The sequence below is a fragment of the Natator depressus genome, chromosome 6, assembly GCF_965152275.1.
Source record: "Natator depressus isolate rNatDep1 chromosome 6, rNatDep2.hap1, whole genome shotgun sequence".
Taxonomy (NCBI): domain Eukaryota; kingdom Metazoa; phylum Chordata; order Testudines; family Cheloniidae; genus Natator; species Natator depressus.
Window position 1 is genome coordinate 52,357,484 of NC_134239.1, and position 15,076 is coordinate 52,372,559.

The 15,076-nt window shown below is 40.4% G+C and overlaps 1 protein-coding gene across 6 annotated transcripts in view; it reads left to right on the forward strand.

Annotated features, from left to right (window-relative positions):
- IFTAP (intraflagellar transport associated protein) overlaps positions 1–14,864 on the forward strand; it is a 58,742-nt gene extending 43,878 nt beyond the window's left edge. For 5 of the 6 annotated variants that reach the window (XM_074955286.1, XM_074955285.1, XM_074955291.1 and 2 more), the window contains exons 7-8: positions 4,457–4,587; positions 13,757–14,857. In XM_074955286.1, the coding sequence (XP_074811387.1) occupies positions 4,457–4,587; positions 13,757–13,921 (296 nt within the window). In that variant the 3' untranslated portion in view covers positions 13,922–14,857. Of the gene's footprint in view, positions 1–4,456; positions 4,588–13,756 lie in introns of all 6 variants that reach the window. The other variant, XM_074955292.1, reaches the window with a different exon arrangement.
- The last annotated feature ends 212 nt before the right edge of the window (positions 14,865–15,076 follow it).

The window sequence follows — 15,076 nt, forward strand, 5'->3', positions numbered from 1 at the left end:
TTCACATGATGCAGCTCTCTAGGGCTGACAGCCCGACACTTGAGAATCAGAGGAGGTAGAAAGCTTAAAAGCTCAGTTTCCCTATTTATTTACCAAACCTCCTGACACCCCTTAGCAAAATATTTTTGTCAGGTGAGTTCTGAAAGTGGTAACCTACTTGGGCCCATCTATAGTTAGACATGGCGGGCTATAATGAAGATATACAGTCAAGACTTTGAATTTCTTCACACTTGTGAGTTCAAACCAGATCCATAACATTAGCTTTTGGTTTTTTTAAGTTTAATTAAAATGTCAATGCTACATAACTACCTAAGAAACTGGCTCATATAACAGTGTTCACTGATTTAGCAACCACTTGCTGCTGATCCATCATAACACTGAAGACTAAAGAGAATTGTTCAGTTTCCGAATCTGCCCTGCTGTGCTGTGTTGTATGTTACTAGAATCCCAGGATTTCACAACCACATCATCCAGGAAGGTGATTCTCCATAGTATTAAGCAAGGTGCATTCCAAATCCTTCTTGCTTTTCTGATATCAGTACCTCCTCAGTTACCTCTGTCTATATGATGTCATTGGCAGTGTCCAAGGCAGTCCTGTTGCTAATTAATCACCTCCAGTGACAATGTAATTAGTAGCTTAATTAGGATCATGATCTTCCACTAGTGCTGTAGCATTGGGCTAAGCCAGCTGTGAGGTACTGGCTAGATCTTACAGAATCCTACAGTTCCTGTGGAACCTCCCACTAGGAAGGAAGGCTGTCAAGACTCCCTAATTTTTCTCTCTGAAGGAGTTTCTTGATTAAACATTACCAAAGAAAGCAGCATTTACTGATTAGGCTCTCATTTGCTGTCGCACAGCCAGGGTACAGAGAAAATGCTCATTTCTGACATGTCTACTGGCAAACAAAGGTTGTTTACCACATTCTTATGGTGGTAATTGAAAGAAATCTGAAACACTGTTTGCATTACTAACAAGCTTTAAAAAATTAGGACTGACATCTGAGTATGACAAAGCACTTCTTGCTGAAAGCAAAAATAAATTTCCTTCTGTTGTCCTAATTTGTAAGTGTTGTCTTTTGGAGATTTTGCCAGATGGTTTCATTATGGGGATTTCCCTCCCCTTCTCTCTCCATAAATTGGTCTATTGGGAATAAACAGTGGTATATTTGTTCTTTATACAGAAATGATCAACGATATACATCAGGAGGGAATGCTCAGGCCTGCCTCCTGCAATAAGTACATTGAGCAAGTGAATTTGAAACAACTTGGGGGAGATCCCACCATATTTAGATGTTGGCCCACTTCTTCCTTCTGTAGCAAAGGAACAGTTTTGATCCCTATGAGTCATAAACGAATGGGTGTGTTTCTAGTGAGGTCCTGCAGGGATTGGTTCTTGGTCCTACACTATTTAAGTTTTTTTAATGACCTTTAATGAATAAGAAAATATAAAATCATCTCTGATAAAGTTTGCAGATAGCACAAAAATATAGCTAAATGTAAATGTATACATCTAGGAACAAAGAATGTAGGCCACTCTTACAGGACGGGTGTGGAGGGATTGTATCTTGAGAAGCAGTGACTCTAAAAAAGATTTCGCCACCAGGCCCCCCAATCAGCTGCACATGAGCTCCCAGTGTGATGCTGTGGTCAAAAGGGCTCATGCAATCCTTGGATCCTAGGAATCCTAGGAAGCTGAAGCAGGAGTTGAGAGGTTATTTTACCACTGTATTTGGCACTAAAGGTTACTACTCCCACTGTATTTCCTGCTGAATACTATGTCCAGTTCTGGTGTCCACAATTCAAGGATGTTGCTAAATTGGAGAGATTTCAGAGAAGAGTCATGAGAATGATTAAAGAATTAGAAAGCAAGTCTTATAGTAATAGACTCAAGGAGCTTAGTCTATTTAGCTTAACAAAGAGAAGGTCAAAGGTTGACTTGATTACAGTCTATAAGTACCTATTTTCACAGTTCAGGACAACTTTAACTATATCTCCCCTCTATGATCCAGCAAGGGCACCAACTTTCAGATTTCCAGCTCACAGGTATCACGTCTCTTGGGTGGAGGCCATGTCTGTCTCCCTCCTGACTAGGGTTTTTCTAGGCTGCATGGTTCCCTGCCTACACTGTGAATTCCCTGCCTAGACAGACCAGCGCTGCACTTTGTTTTATCTTCAGAGGCCACACAACCCTATATAATCAAACACAGTTATTCTTAATATAAAAGCATTGCAGAGAAAACATTAAAAACAACAAAAGTACCCACATGTATGCTAATAAGCTTACCTGAGATCATCCCCAACTCCAGGGATTGGCAACCTTTAGCCTGCGGCCCACGCTACTTCCCACAGCCCCCATTAGCCTGGAACAGTGAACCGTGGCCAGTGGGAGCTGCGATCGGCTGAACCTGCAGACACTGCAGGTAAACAAACTGTCCCAGCCCGCCGGCACGTTTCCCTGACGGGCCACGTGCCAAAGGTTGCTGATCCCTCCCAACTCCAATAAGGGCTCTGGCAGATGTTAGTCCTCCCTACCCTTCCCTAAGGATTGCTCCCCTCCCCTGGAGAGAAGGTTCTGTCTGTTTGCTGGATCAGGACGAAGACCCTGACACAGTGTAAACTCAGGTTGTTTATCCAAAAGTCCTTTCTTTGTCTGTTGGTCTCTGGAGAATCCAATTTGATCCAATATACGTGAGCCACTCCAGGTGGTGGTACCTCTCTGCAGGTGTTACAACATGAATAAATTGGTCTGACCAGTCCCACATCCCACCACTGTTCTTAATTCCTGAAGGACTGTGGTCACCCTCCATCATGGAATTATATACAATCCCTGGCTCAGAATGATACATAAACATAATATAGTAAGATCTCCCAAAGATCCCACAGGAAATTGCCATATCTATTACACCTACATGGGGAACAAACATTTAATAACTGGCTCTTCAATGTAGCAGACAGAGATAAAACATGATCCAGTGGCTCAAAGTTGAAGTTAGATAAATTCAGACTGGGAATAAGGCATGCTTTTTTAACAGTGACAGTAATTAACCACTGAAACAATTTACTAAGGGTCGTAGTGGCTTCTCCATTACTGACCATTTTAAAGTTCAGGTTGGATCATTTCCTAAATGATATGCTCTGGGAAGTTCCATGGCCTGTGTGGTGCAGGAGGGTAGACTAGATTATCACAGTGGACCCTTCTGGCCTTGGAATTGATGAATAATGGAAGGAGCTTCCTCTGCAGCATGGGGCAAGGGTCACTTGCAGATTTAAACTAATGTAAATGGTGGAGTCTCTGTAACTTGAAATCTTTGAATCATGATTTGAGGAATTCAGTAACTCAGCCAGAGGTTAGAAGTCTGTTATAGCGATGGGTGGGTGAGGTTCTGTGGCCTGCAATTTGCAGGAGGTCAAACTAGATCATCATGATGGTTTTGTGGCCTTAAAGTCTATGAGTGGTTGAACATGTCAAGGCTTAGCACACACCTATTAGCAACCTTATCCAGGTTCTTTCTACCTTTCAAAAGGCTTTTTCAATCTAATTGACCTAGAAGATGCTCAAATATTACGGAAATGAGAGCCAATACAAACCCCTAGATACAAAGATTTATGGAGCAAACTACAAAGAAATAAGGCTGAAAGGTAAAAACTTTTATTTCTGGACTTTCATCTTCTGGCTCATGATTTGAATCTAATTTGAGATCCCAAGGGGGATGAGCTTCAACTCTTTAATAAAGAAGAGTCCCTTTTACAAAGCCACTGTGTATAATCCTGCTGACTTTGACACAATAAACAATCTTCAGATGAAGCTAGGCCTCCCTGGGACATCCATCACCTAAACGGGACAATGGGACTACGTAAATTCATCTCCTGAATTTAAACTGGGAAGTGAAGAGGTGTGACTGGAGCATTGCACCTCCCAGGTGCCCCCCCAAACCCACAAGTCACCCCAGGGGGGAGAAGAAGTCTCTGTCTCCAGGGTCCACTGAGACAGGCTCCATCCTATCCAGTTTACAGATGTGGAAACTGAAGTGAAGTGATTTGCCAAAGGTCACCCAGCAGGTCAGAGTTGGGGATGGAACCCACGTTCCCGGGCTCCCAGTCCACTGACTTCTGCACTGGGCCTTGCCTCCTCTTTTGAATAGAGGGGCATCCAGACCCAAACTTCCTGAGAGTTTGGGGGTCTCCATGATCTATGGTTTTGATTTAACTTATTTGAGAAATTGGGGCCAGCCATCAAGTTCAAATCCAATTTGACTTCCCCAAAGGCATTTTTTTGATCTGGCTTTTGGTTCAGGACTGCATCTGCTCTAAAGATAAGTACCTGTATTATATTTTGTAGAACAAGAAAAGTATAACACAAGTGCTACCGAGCTTCTGAGCTCTGCAAGGTTTTAGAGTATGATTTTGCTAAATTATACATTGAGTGGAAGGATTGAGTCAAGTGTTTTGTATTCAGCAGGGTCATTAGTGCTTCCAGGAGAGGTGGAACAGACAGCGACTTACTATACACCTTCCTTTGATCAGCCTACTAATCTGGAGTTCGGGACCTTGCCAATTACACAACCATCAATCAGCAAAACACAAGAGGTATGAGATCAGATTTATTTAAACATAGTTTTCTTTTTCCAGAGTGAATTTTAATGCTATTTCCATACAGGAACAGAGGGCTGTAGAGGGAGCTTTGTGGAACTGCCTTGAATGGAGTTAGCAATTCATTTTTAAATATATTAAAAAAAAATTAACAAGTTAAAGTAATTATGCTCTTTGATGGAACAGCTCCTGATTAGTGATGCACACTGCTGCTGTATAATAAATGAGCCCGTGAAATATATCACTTTTTTGCTTACCTGTAATTTTAGCCAGTACATTTTTTATAATTGGTAAAGCTCACAGGCTATTCAAACAGACCTTTGCAGCTCCTGACCTTTTAACAAAACATTAGGTTACATAGAATGAGGGACCAGTTAATTTCCTGGTGCTTTGGCAGTATTACACTACACTTAAACTCTTGCTGGGGTGAGTGCAGAAATCCATGTCCCAAATTGCAGCTAGCAAACAGTTCCTTTAATGCCACATTAAAAACAACAAAACAAAAAAGAATCCCTCCCTAGAACATATCTTGACCACAGAGTTGGAGTTTATCTTTTGGAAATTATTGTCATTGAGATGCAATTCAGTATTAGCACTGGCTACCAGGTGAAGTGAAAAGCACCGTACCATGGCATGTCAGCAATCATCAGCAATCAATATATGTTTTAATTTAAATTGCCCCTTCCTCTCAGAATTTCAGCCCCACTCACATCAGAAATGTAGGTCTAGAATGCGTGCAGGCTTATTTTAAGTCTTTAAACCTCCCGACAAATCAGCCAGTGTGAACATTAACTTTAGAATAAGGAATTTTTCTGTTGCAGAGGTGGTATGGTGGTGGTGGTGTTGGTTTTTTGTTTTGTTATGGGTTTTTTTGGTTAATCATTATAATAGACTTTGCAATGTTAAGGTTGCTTCTGGCTAAAATGAGGCAACTTTGCTAGTGTCATTTGGTTATTGATGTCATGTGAGGCTTAAATCAAGATGATAAAGATGTGTGACCAATGAAGGATTGATGCTACTGCATTGCATGTGCAGTTTTGCCTGCTGAGCTCAAATGTATTTGATTCTTTGAAATCAACCCTAGAAAATATACTGTTAAGACCAATTCTGCATTGGCAGGGAGATGGACTAGATGCTCTAATAGGTCTTTTCCAGTTCTAACCCATATGGTTCAGTGATTAAAATAAAAGCCTCTGAATGACCGATAACATGGTAGTTAACCTCCATCTTTATACCTTTAGAAATATACATTTTTACACAAAAATACTATGACATATTGAAATGCATAACCCAGGATATTAATGTATGGGGACATAAAGAAGAAGGGGGTTGCAAAAATCTCAAGTGTTAATAAATGAATGCACATGACAATAGAAGGTACAACTTATGAGAGGTAGATGGAAAATCCCATTCGCTGCGACATTTATTTCTATTAGAGGAACAGTTTGGTCATACAGTAGAACCTCAGAGTTATGAACACCAGAGTTACAAACTGACCAGTCAACCACACACCTCATTCGGAACCGGAAGTATACAGTCAGGCAGCAGCAGAGACAACTCCCCCCACCCCCAAACAAATACAGTACAGTATTGTGTTAAAAGTAAACTATTAAAAAAAAAGGGAAAGCAGCATTTTTATTTTGCATAGTAAAGTTTCAAAGCTGTATTAAGACCATGTTCAGTTGTAAACTTTGAAAGAACCATAACATTTTGTTCAGAGTTACGAACAACCTCCATTCCCAAGGTGGTCTAACTCTGAGGTTCTACTGTACATAAAATAAACTGAGTGTTATAGGGGACAATGGAAGGATGTGAAGGTGTGCCAACATGCTCAATGCTTTACCAGACACAAAATGAAGCTAGTTCCTACCTTAAATTATACACGTGTTTATGTCCATCCACTTAGACAATATAGTTACAGCCTAATTTTCATAGTTGCTGAGCTCCCACAAATCCACTTGAAGTCAATGGGTGCTGCGAGTGCTCAGTACCTTGATAAACAAGTCCTAAGCTCTTCAGGGCAGGGAACCTGCCATGGGATGTGGGAGAAAATTATTTCCAGAGGCTCGATAGAGCACAATCATTTCCATCCCTTCTTTCAACCCAAACATGTCCCAGCCCATCAAATTGGCTGTTGGAGGAGGGCAATAAAATATGGCTATCTATGCTGTGTTACTAGGATTCGGCTTTTCCATTCCCCACCCCCAAACCACTAGTATGCTACAGGATGCTGATGTGAGTCCATGTCCCTGACATTCTGTGTGAGGGACTTGGGAGAATGTGTAGTTTTCATCAAATGGCCACAGTTAATGTGTTTACTGAGGGGAAATTACATGCAAATGTGCCTAGTTGTTAAAGAGACTCTCATCTTCCTGAAAATTATCCCTCTCTTAAATGCAATGAGAACAAGGATGAGTGACTCAGTAACTTGTTCATTTTGGCTAGCAACGTGACTTCCGCTTTCTTCAATGGTTTTAGGCATGTGCGCATCCCCTTACAGTAAAAGTACCATGTGCTGTATGAACGCTGTCACAAACTGAAGCTTGTGACAGTGTCACTGAAGGATTTGAGTCCATTACCCTAAAATACTTGTATCCCTAGCCCAGACAGTCATCCCTTTCTCAACTCCTACTCATGCCTTTCTTTCAACCCTGCCATCCTTTTTCTCCACCCTGTGTATTCATTTCTGCTTGCCCAATCCCCTCCTTCCTTGCTCTCTTCCCCCACGTGCTCTCTAGATGAACATAAACTTTCCATCCAATGATACATATATGCTTCCTTCCCTCATCACCTATCTCTGTCCAGTTAAAGTATTTACATAGTGCCAGTCACTGTGTCATTATTAATTATTAAAAAGAAAAGGAGTACTTGTGGCACCTTAGAGACTAACCAATTTATTTGAGCATAAGCTCCTTAAGCTGTAGCTCACGAAAGCTTATGCTCAAATAAATTCGTTAGTACTCCTTTTCTTTTTGCGAATACAGACTAACATGGCTGTTACTCTGAAACCTATTAATTATTAATTATTATTTATATTACGGTAGTACCTGCAAGATAAAATCCTGGCCCCAGTGAAGTCAGTATCAAAACTCCCATTGATGTCTATAGGTTCACAATTTTACCTATAGTCTCGTACCAAGATCAGGGTCCCATTGTGTTAAGTGCTGTACATACCCATAGTAAGAGCAAGGGCTTGCCTCAAAGAACCTCCAGTCTGAAGACAAGACAGACAAAGGGTGAGAGAAGAAAATGCCGTATGTCTGTGCTGCAAAAAACCCCTGCAGCACCAAGTCTCAGCCCGGATCAACTGACTCAATCTTGCGTGGCTCATGCTACAGTGCTAAAAATAGCAGTGCAAACGTTCCCGCTTGAGCTGGAGCTTGGCTTCTGAGATCCACCCCTCTCTCTGGGTTTCAGAGCCCAGGCTCCAGACTGAGTGGGAATATCTACACTGCTATGTTTAGCCCCATAGTGTGAGCCACATAAGCCCAGATCTGTTAAGATGGGCTCTGAGATCGCTGCCATGGGTTTGGTTTTTTTGCAGTGTAGACGTACCGATCGGTTAAGTGACTTGTCCAGTGTCACACAGGAAATCTGTGGCAAAAGTGTGAATTGAAACTAAGTTTTGTGTTGCTCACCTCAGTGCCTTAACTGCCAGACAATCCTTCCTTTCTCAAAGTGTCTTAGCTCATCATAATCTGCACGTGTACTCTGCCTACACATGTTTTTTCTACCTTTTCCACATGGGTATTGAGCTGATCAGTTTTCCCTTGAACATACAATACATTCAGCAGTGTTTGTCTGTGGGGACAACCCTTTACATAATTTAAACAAGAGAACTGTAGATTGCCCTGAGTTATGCAAAAATAGAGGTTAGAAAGGACAGAATCAAGGCTTTTAGTTCAATGTATCTGCACAGAGATTAAATAAAAAGAAACTGACTTGCCAACTATTAATAGACTTTTGAAACTCTCAATTTAGGGTGTTTTATTTACAACATTACTTTGCAAAGTGGCCTCCAGCAAAATGCTCCAGTTATTAATCTGAACATTACATTCCTTCCTCTTTAAATTGGATTTGTGGTAGCTGTGAATGAAAACGATTCTTCCTTCAGAGGTGTGTCTGTTCGAGTAAATCACATGGGCAATCTTAAGAAAACTGGCAGTTCTCTAACAGAGCACAAATTCTATTCCCAGAGAGCTTCCAGAAAAGATTTCAATTAAATGTTAAATTAGACATACGCATATTTCTCTCGGCTCCTTAGGCAAAAATAACAAGATAATAACTTGATTCACTGTTGTTTTTGTTCAGCTGTGAGGGATTCAGTGTTCCGTAGCAGAATTTCTTCCTTTTGAAATAAATCAGAATTTCAGTTTGTGATCTAAAGGCCTTTGGACTGATTTCCTTCATACAAGGCTGAAATGAACTAATACTTGGGAGAAGATAAAAACCAAACCAAACCCACTGCTTTCAATGCTTGCCTGAGAGATGAAGCACACAAATAGACATACAGCTGAATTAGACTTTTTGAAACTTGCAATGAGGAGATAACAGAGTGAAGTCTGGTGTGTTCTATTCTTACATCCAATTTCATTTGGAATTACATGTACATTTTTCTTTTTTACAAACACTTTTCCATTACACATCTGCATGTTCATGAAATGGTTTAGTTAAATGCAAATCAAGACAAGGTCATAGTGGCTGAATGTGTTTTCTCAATACTCTAATAGTGTTGGTGCAGAGGTGACAGATTTGATTTTGTAGAATTGCTACAAAGGTTTACTGCAAGCTGAAGTTTTCTTAATTTAATTACTTGTAATCATGGTATCAGCCGCTATGGCAGCTACAGCAAATGGAAAACACTTTGAGATTAAATAATACTTTATGGGGTTTGGTTTTGGATTTTTCTCTTAACTGAACACTTAGAAAATTAAGATGGATCACTGTTAGATCTCAAGGGCCTCCTCCACGGCATGGTATTTTAACAGGCTTCTCCTGAGAGAATTCATGGAATGGGTACTGAGTGAGTTGAGGGACTAGAACTTTAGTTTTGGTGGGTCAAGAGAGCTTGTTTGTGGATATTGACTCAACTGAACTTTATTTGAATGTTATTTATAAAAAACCATGGGTATACCATTCTGCACCTAAGGTTTGACCCAAAGCACACTTAAATCAATAGAAAGTGTTTCAGGAAGTAGACAGGTACAACTGATGAATGGAAATTAAACAAATAAAGACACATAAATACCATTTGTGCAGTCCGTTCATATCTAGAGTCAGTAGTTTTAGCTTCTGCAGAGAACAAGCTTTTTGGCGGCAACACTAATTCTTGCAGCAGAGCCACAGTTACTGATCTGCTGCAGATCTGAAATCTGATCCTGCAGACCCTTACTCATGTGAGTATTCCTTACTGAAGTCAGTGGGATGACTCACGTGCAGGATCAGACTCTTATTTCCTAACTCTAAGTCTGTTCAGCACCAGAAGGTTGATGAAATTTAAGCCATTTGCATAGAACAGAAATATAGAAATTGAACTTCTGAAAGTGCATCCAAGAAGAGAAGGGAAAGCATTCTAATTCTTCCAAAGAGACTTACATCTAAGTTTAATGCTAGTTAGACTCATGGAGACCTGGAAGATTCTTCTCCCACATATTTAATGTTGTGGATTTCCTTTGGTTTCTTTCCTGCAGATTTTGCAAACTGGAGGGTAAATATTTTTGATTGTAAGCCATCCCCTCCACCAAAACAAAACAAAACAAAACAAAACAAAACAAAAAAACAGTCATGCTTCAAGATAATGAGGGCACACACATTGCTGCATTGTTAGCTCTGCACCATCAAAAAAACCTCATTAAAATCATCATGATTGCTTCTTAGCCTTGTGACTAAAATCAAGTGTAGAGTATGGTCAGTGTAATATCTACTGTATGATCAAAACCTACTCTTGCAGGAGGTGGCTCTGGTGATCTTACAGATCTTTTCTATATCTAACTCTAATGTCTATGATGTATTATGTGAGATTAATTGTGGCAATATGACCTCTTGCATAATCTCAGCAGAAATCCCATGGGATAATGTGACTCCTAAATTGAGTAGCTAATGAACACAAGTGTGAATTTTAAATATGGGCTGGAGTGATTTCTTCTTCTTTTGAGGAAGTCTCTCTTTTCCAGGATTAACCCAAAAGTAATGGAGTGATCCTATGTTCTTAATCCTACATCACTGATGGATGTTTGTGAGTCTCAAAATAAACTTCAGAGACTCCTAAATATTGTTGAACTATGACCCAATGACATTTTGACGCACTACTTTGTCATTGTACTATGATCTAAATGTCACTTTCCCTTGATGCACAAGCCTGTTCCATTGTACAGTCCTGATTTGAAATTCCGGTTAGCTCCATTAGAACCCTTCAATAGGTCTTGATTGAATTCTGCTGGACTCTGTGGATTTCAGGTAAATTACAAGTTTGCATTGCATCTAGAAGTCCAGTAGACCTGTTACTGTGTTTCAAAACTTTGTTGCCAACTAGAATTAATAGGAAGCAGGAGTATTCTGAACAGGAATTTCCAGTAGATGGCAATTCCTAATAAGACCTTGAGGATTTTATAGCTTTCACCTGTAGGCAAGAAACAAAAAAAAGCTGAGATTGGAATACATGCTATGACATGGAATTCTTAGCACAGTTTTCTCACACCAGCTTCCATGCCTGCTTTCACTTCTGCAGCTTGAAAAGCTGCTCATCCTGCAAAGACATTGATGTAAGATCTTTAAATGCCACAATAATCAAAATCAATTTTCATCCCAGAAGGCAGAAAACAGATTCAAAAGGTCATCAATTTAGGTGGTCCTGAAAACTTCAAGGGAATATGGGAGGGGGGGGGAGGAGAGGGGGGGAGAACACTTCTGCACCAGGATTCTGTACTGTAAGAGATCTAAAGTAAAGGCTAGACATTTCCTTCCATAGACTACAATTTAATAAACTTGTTTGAGGAGAAATAGGTGGATTATAATAGAAAACCTATGTGTGCCTGCTTCAAGTTACATTTTACTGCTTCTGCCAAGGTCATTGTTGAGACCAGAGTTTCTGTCATGAAAGTTCCAGTGACAAAAGTTAATAATAGTATCACAGGAATTAGAAATAGGAAAGATCTATGACAGTGGGGTCATCTGGTCCACCCTCCTGCCAGTACAAAATTGTTCTCCAGTGCTTTGTCCGGTCTTATTTAAACTGACTCAAGAGATGGGGCAGTCCTCATTGGAGAATAGTGGGCAGTATAACAGAGCTCATGCTCAGGAAATTGTTCCTGATATTCCACTCACATTTTCCCATTAATTTTATCGCATTGCCCCTCGTTACACCATCTGGCCTCCCCTCCCTTGAACAATCCAAGGTTTTAGTAATTGATGAAAAAATCTCAACCCCAGTGTGCAAATAGTAAGATGTTGAGAATCTGGCACAAAGCTGCATGTTACACAAACTCAAGTGGAAAACAGAGCAAAACAAGTCTAGGCGGAGATTTTCGAAGGTGCTCAGGAGATTAATGCACATATCTTTTCTCTGTTTTGCACTCAAGTGGGTGTAACATGCTGATTTTTGTGAATTCTGAAGTGTCCCATCACATGCAAAGCATCTGGGGCTCAATCTTGCAAAATGATCTTATCCAGCACAGCACCTAAGCATGTGCTTAACTTTAAACATGCTTAACGTCAAGCATGTGGTTAATCCCACTGAAGTCAATGAGGCTATTCATGTGCTTAAACGCTTTGCTGGCGTGGGGCTGGAGTTTTCGGCACTTTGTAGCATAGATTTCTTGCTGCCAAGAAAAAACATCTTCCTAATAATGAATTGTCTATGATTATTGAAGCCCCATAGGGTGTGTCTACACTGTGTACTGAAGCTGGGCTCTGACTCAGGTTGGAGCCCAAGCCCCACTTCTGTCCACACACAAATCAGTCTGATTTGGGTCAGCAAGCACTCAGGTCCTGAGTCCTAGGGCCCTGCTAGTTGGGTGGATCAGAGCCTGAGTCTCACTGTGACTTGGGTCCAAGCCCTGTCATTTAGCAGTGTGGATGCAGCTTGAACCACAGACTCGAGTCAGAAGGTCTGTGTAGCACAGTATGGACATGTTAGCATAACTGTGAGATCCACGTCCAGCAACTATAAACCCAGGTTTTCAAAGCAGTGTGGACACTCAAGCATGGGGTTGGAAACAACAAGTCCACAAACCTAGGTCCAACACACCCAGGTTTAGAGTGCAATGTAGACCTACCCATAGAAATATTATGCTAAATTGGGCAAAGCACAGGGACCAGTCCTGTACTGGTGGAGAGCAGGGAGGATCTAAAAGATGTGCTAACAAGATGTTCCCATCTATAATTTCTAGGATTAATTTATCTAGTGTCTTATTGAAAACATTTTATGCTATGGTCCCTCTGCTTGTCCTTATTAATATGCAGCCTTTAAAATATTATGATTTATTTACTTATCCTATTTATAAATTGTGCCAACTAAAGTCTTTTCAAAACACATTTATAATTTAAAATATTCAGTGCAACATATGTCAGCTGAGCCAATATTGACTAATTCTGCAATACTGTACTTCCCATCAACCAAAATAACCCACTGCACACCTCTGCAAGCAACTTCTTTGGTTAAAGGAAACAGGCCTTGCAGTGTTTTAATAACTGAAAATTGATTATGCTTCTTTGCTCCCTATAGACATTCCCATTGCTACAAAATGTAGTATCAGTTGAGTAAACAGTATTTAAAACTAGCCAAAATCTTAAAGTTGTGGGACCTATCCTTGCAACTTAATATAGCTCTACATATTTTTTCCATATCCTCACAACCCTGCTGCTACAAGTGGTGGAAATGTAATAATTGTATGCAAGGGAGGTTTTTTGATTCCTTGCCTTCAGCAAAAATTAGTTAATGATATTCGTTCCAATACAGTATGGTACAAATGGGGCACATTAAATGGCTTAAATTAGGTCAAATTGAATAATTGAATTTATTCTTTTACTTAAAAACAGCTTAATCAGCTGAGAGTGCTGGAGTCTAAAAATAGTTTAATTAAATATTAATCAGGTGTTTATGTTTTGAGCTGCTTTATCGTTACTTGCTGCTGTTTTATTTATATTTCTATATTTTTCCCTGTTGCAGCTATGTGGGGATGAAGTTCAGCTGTTCTCCCTTGATGAAGAATTTGACTATGACAGTGTGGCATTGACCCCCAAGTTCTCTGAGGCTGAGATGAAGGCCATTATAAACTTGTCTGTACAGAAAAAAGTAAGGCTTGGCCTCAAGTCACCAGAATGTGAAGACTGAAGCTGACGTACCTTGCTGGGCATTCTCTGTTATTCAGCTGGAAAAATATTTTTAAAGGGAAAATCCAGCTCCTTCTTCTGCCATCATAGAGGGCTCTTTTGCAATAGAGCCAGTGTGGGCCTGTCATAGAACCTGTGGGATGTTCATATACCTTGTGCAGCACTGGGCTGAAGTAGCCTCTGCGTAGTATTATTATTCATTATTTGTATTACTGTAGTGCTTAGGAGCCCTAATCATAGATCAGGACCCCATTGTACTAGGTGCTGTTCAAACACAGAACAAACAGATGGTCCTTGCTCCAAAGAGCCTACAGTCTAAGCATAGCAGCTCCACAGCCTGGAGGGTAGATTCCTCTCTCTCTGCCCCCTTTACATATCCCTAGAACCACTTTCCTAGGTACTCATACTGGATGCTGTGATCTGGATTTGTTCCTATATGCATACAATTCCTACATAGATCAGTGGGTTTTGAAAGACTGGTTCTCAGCCCCAGTTCCACTTGCTTTGTTGTTCTCTGGCAGCACAAAGCAACAGGAATGGTGCCTTAAAAGGCAGCTAGGAATTCCTGTGGTGAAGAAAAATCCTTGAGTAGCATATAATGCTCACAGTGCTAGAATAATGACTCCTTAGGGGGTCAGTATAAGCCGGTGTAAATTAGAGCAGCTCTGTGGCTGCTCCAACTCCATTTTGTGCTGGCTTCAGCCCGTAACCAGCCCAGTGCTGTCTCAGAGCCGTTTTTGCCTGGCTCCCTCAGGAGTGTAAACACGAGGTTGTGGCAACTGAGCATTCAGCCTTTAGTCTCTTTTTCTAGCGTTATAAGGTGTAAAGATACAGAACTGTGGACCAATGATCCAACCCAGGAAGGATTTTGAGACCTTCTGTGTGATTTCAGTTCTTCAGACTAGTAATATTCCTGTTTTTTCAGTGTTTTTTCCTAACCTGAGTTTGAATTAAATGTGTATAATTCCTGAAAAATCACAGTAATGTCTCTTTTTTTTGGTCACAAAAAAGTCTTCAGGGCAGGAGAAGCAGAAAAGCAGTGATTTCACCCATTACCTAACTTGAGGAATAAAATTTAGTCTGTAAATACGGACATTTCATACATTTATATAGGAAATGGTCCCAAGGTTTTTCATCATATGATATACATTCAGCA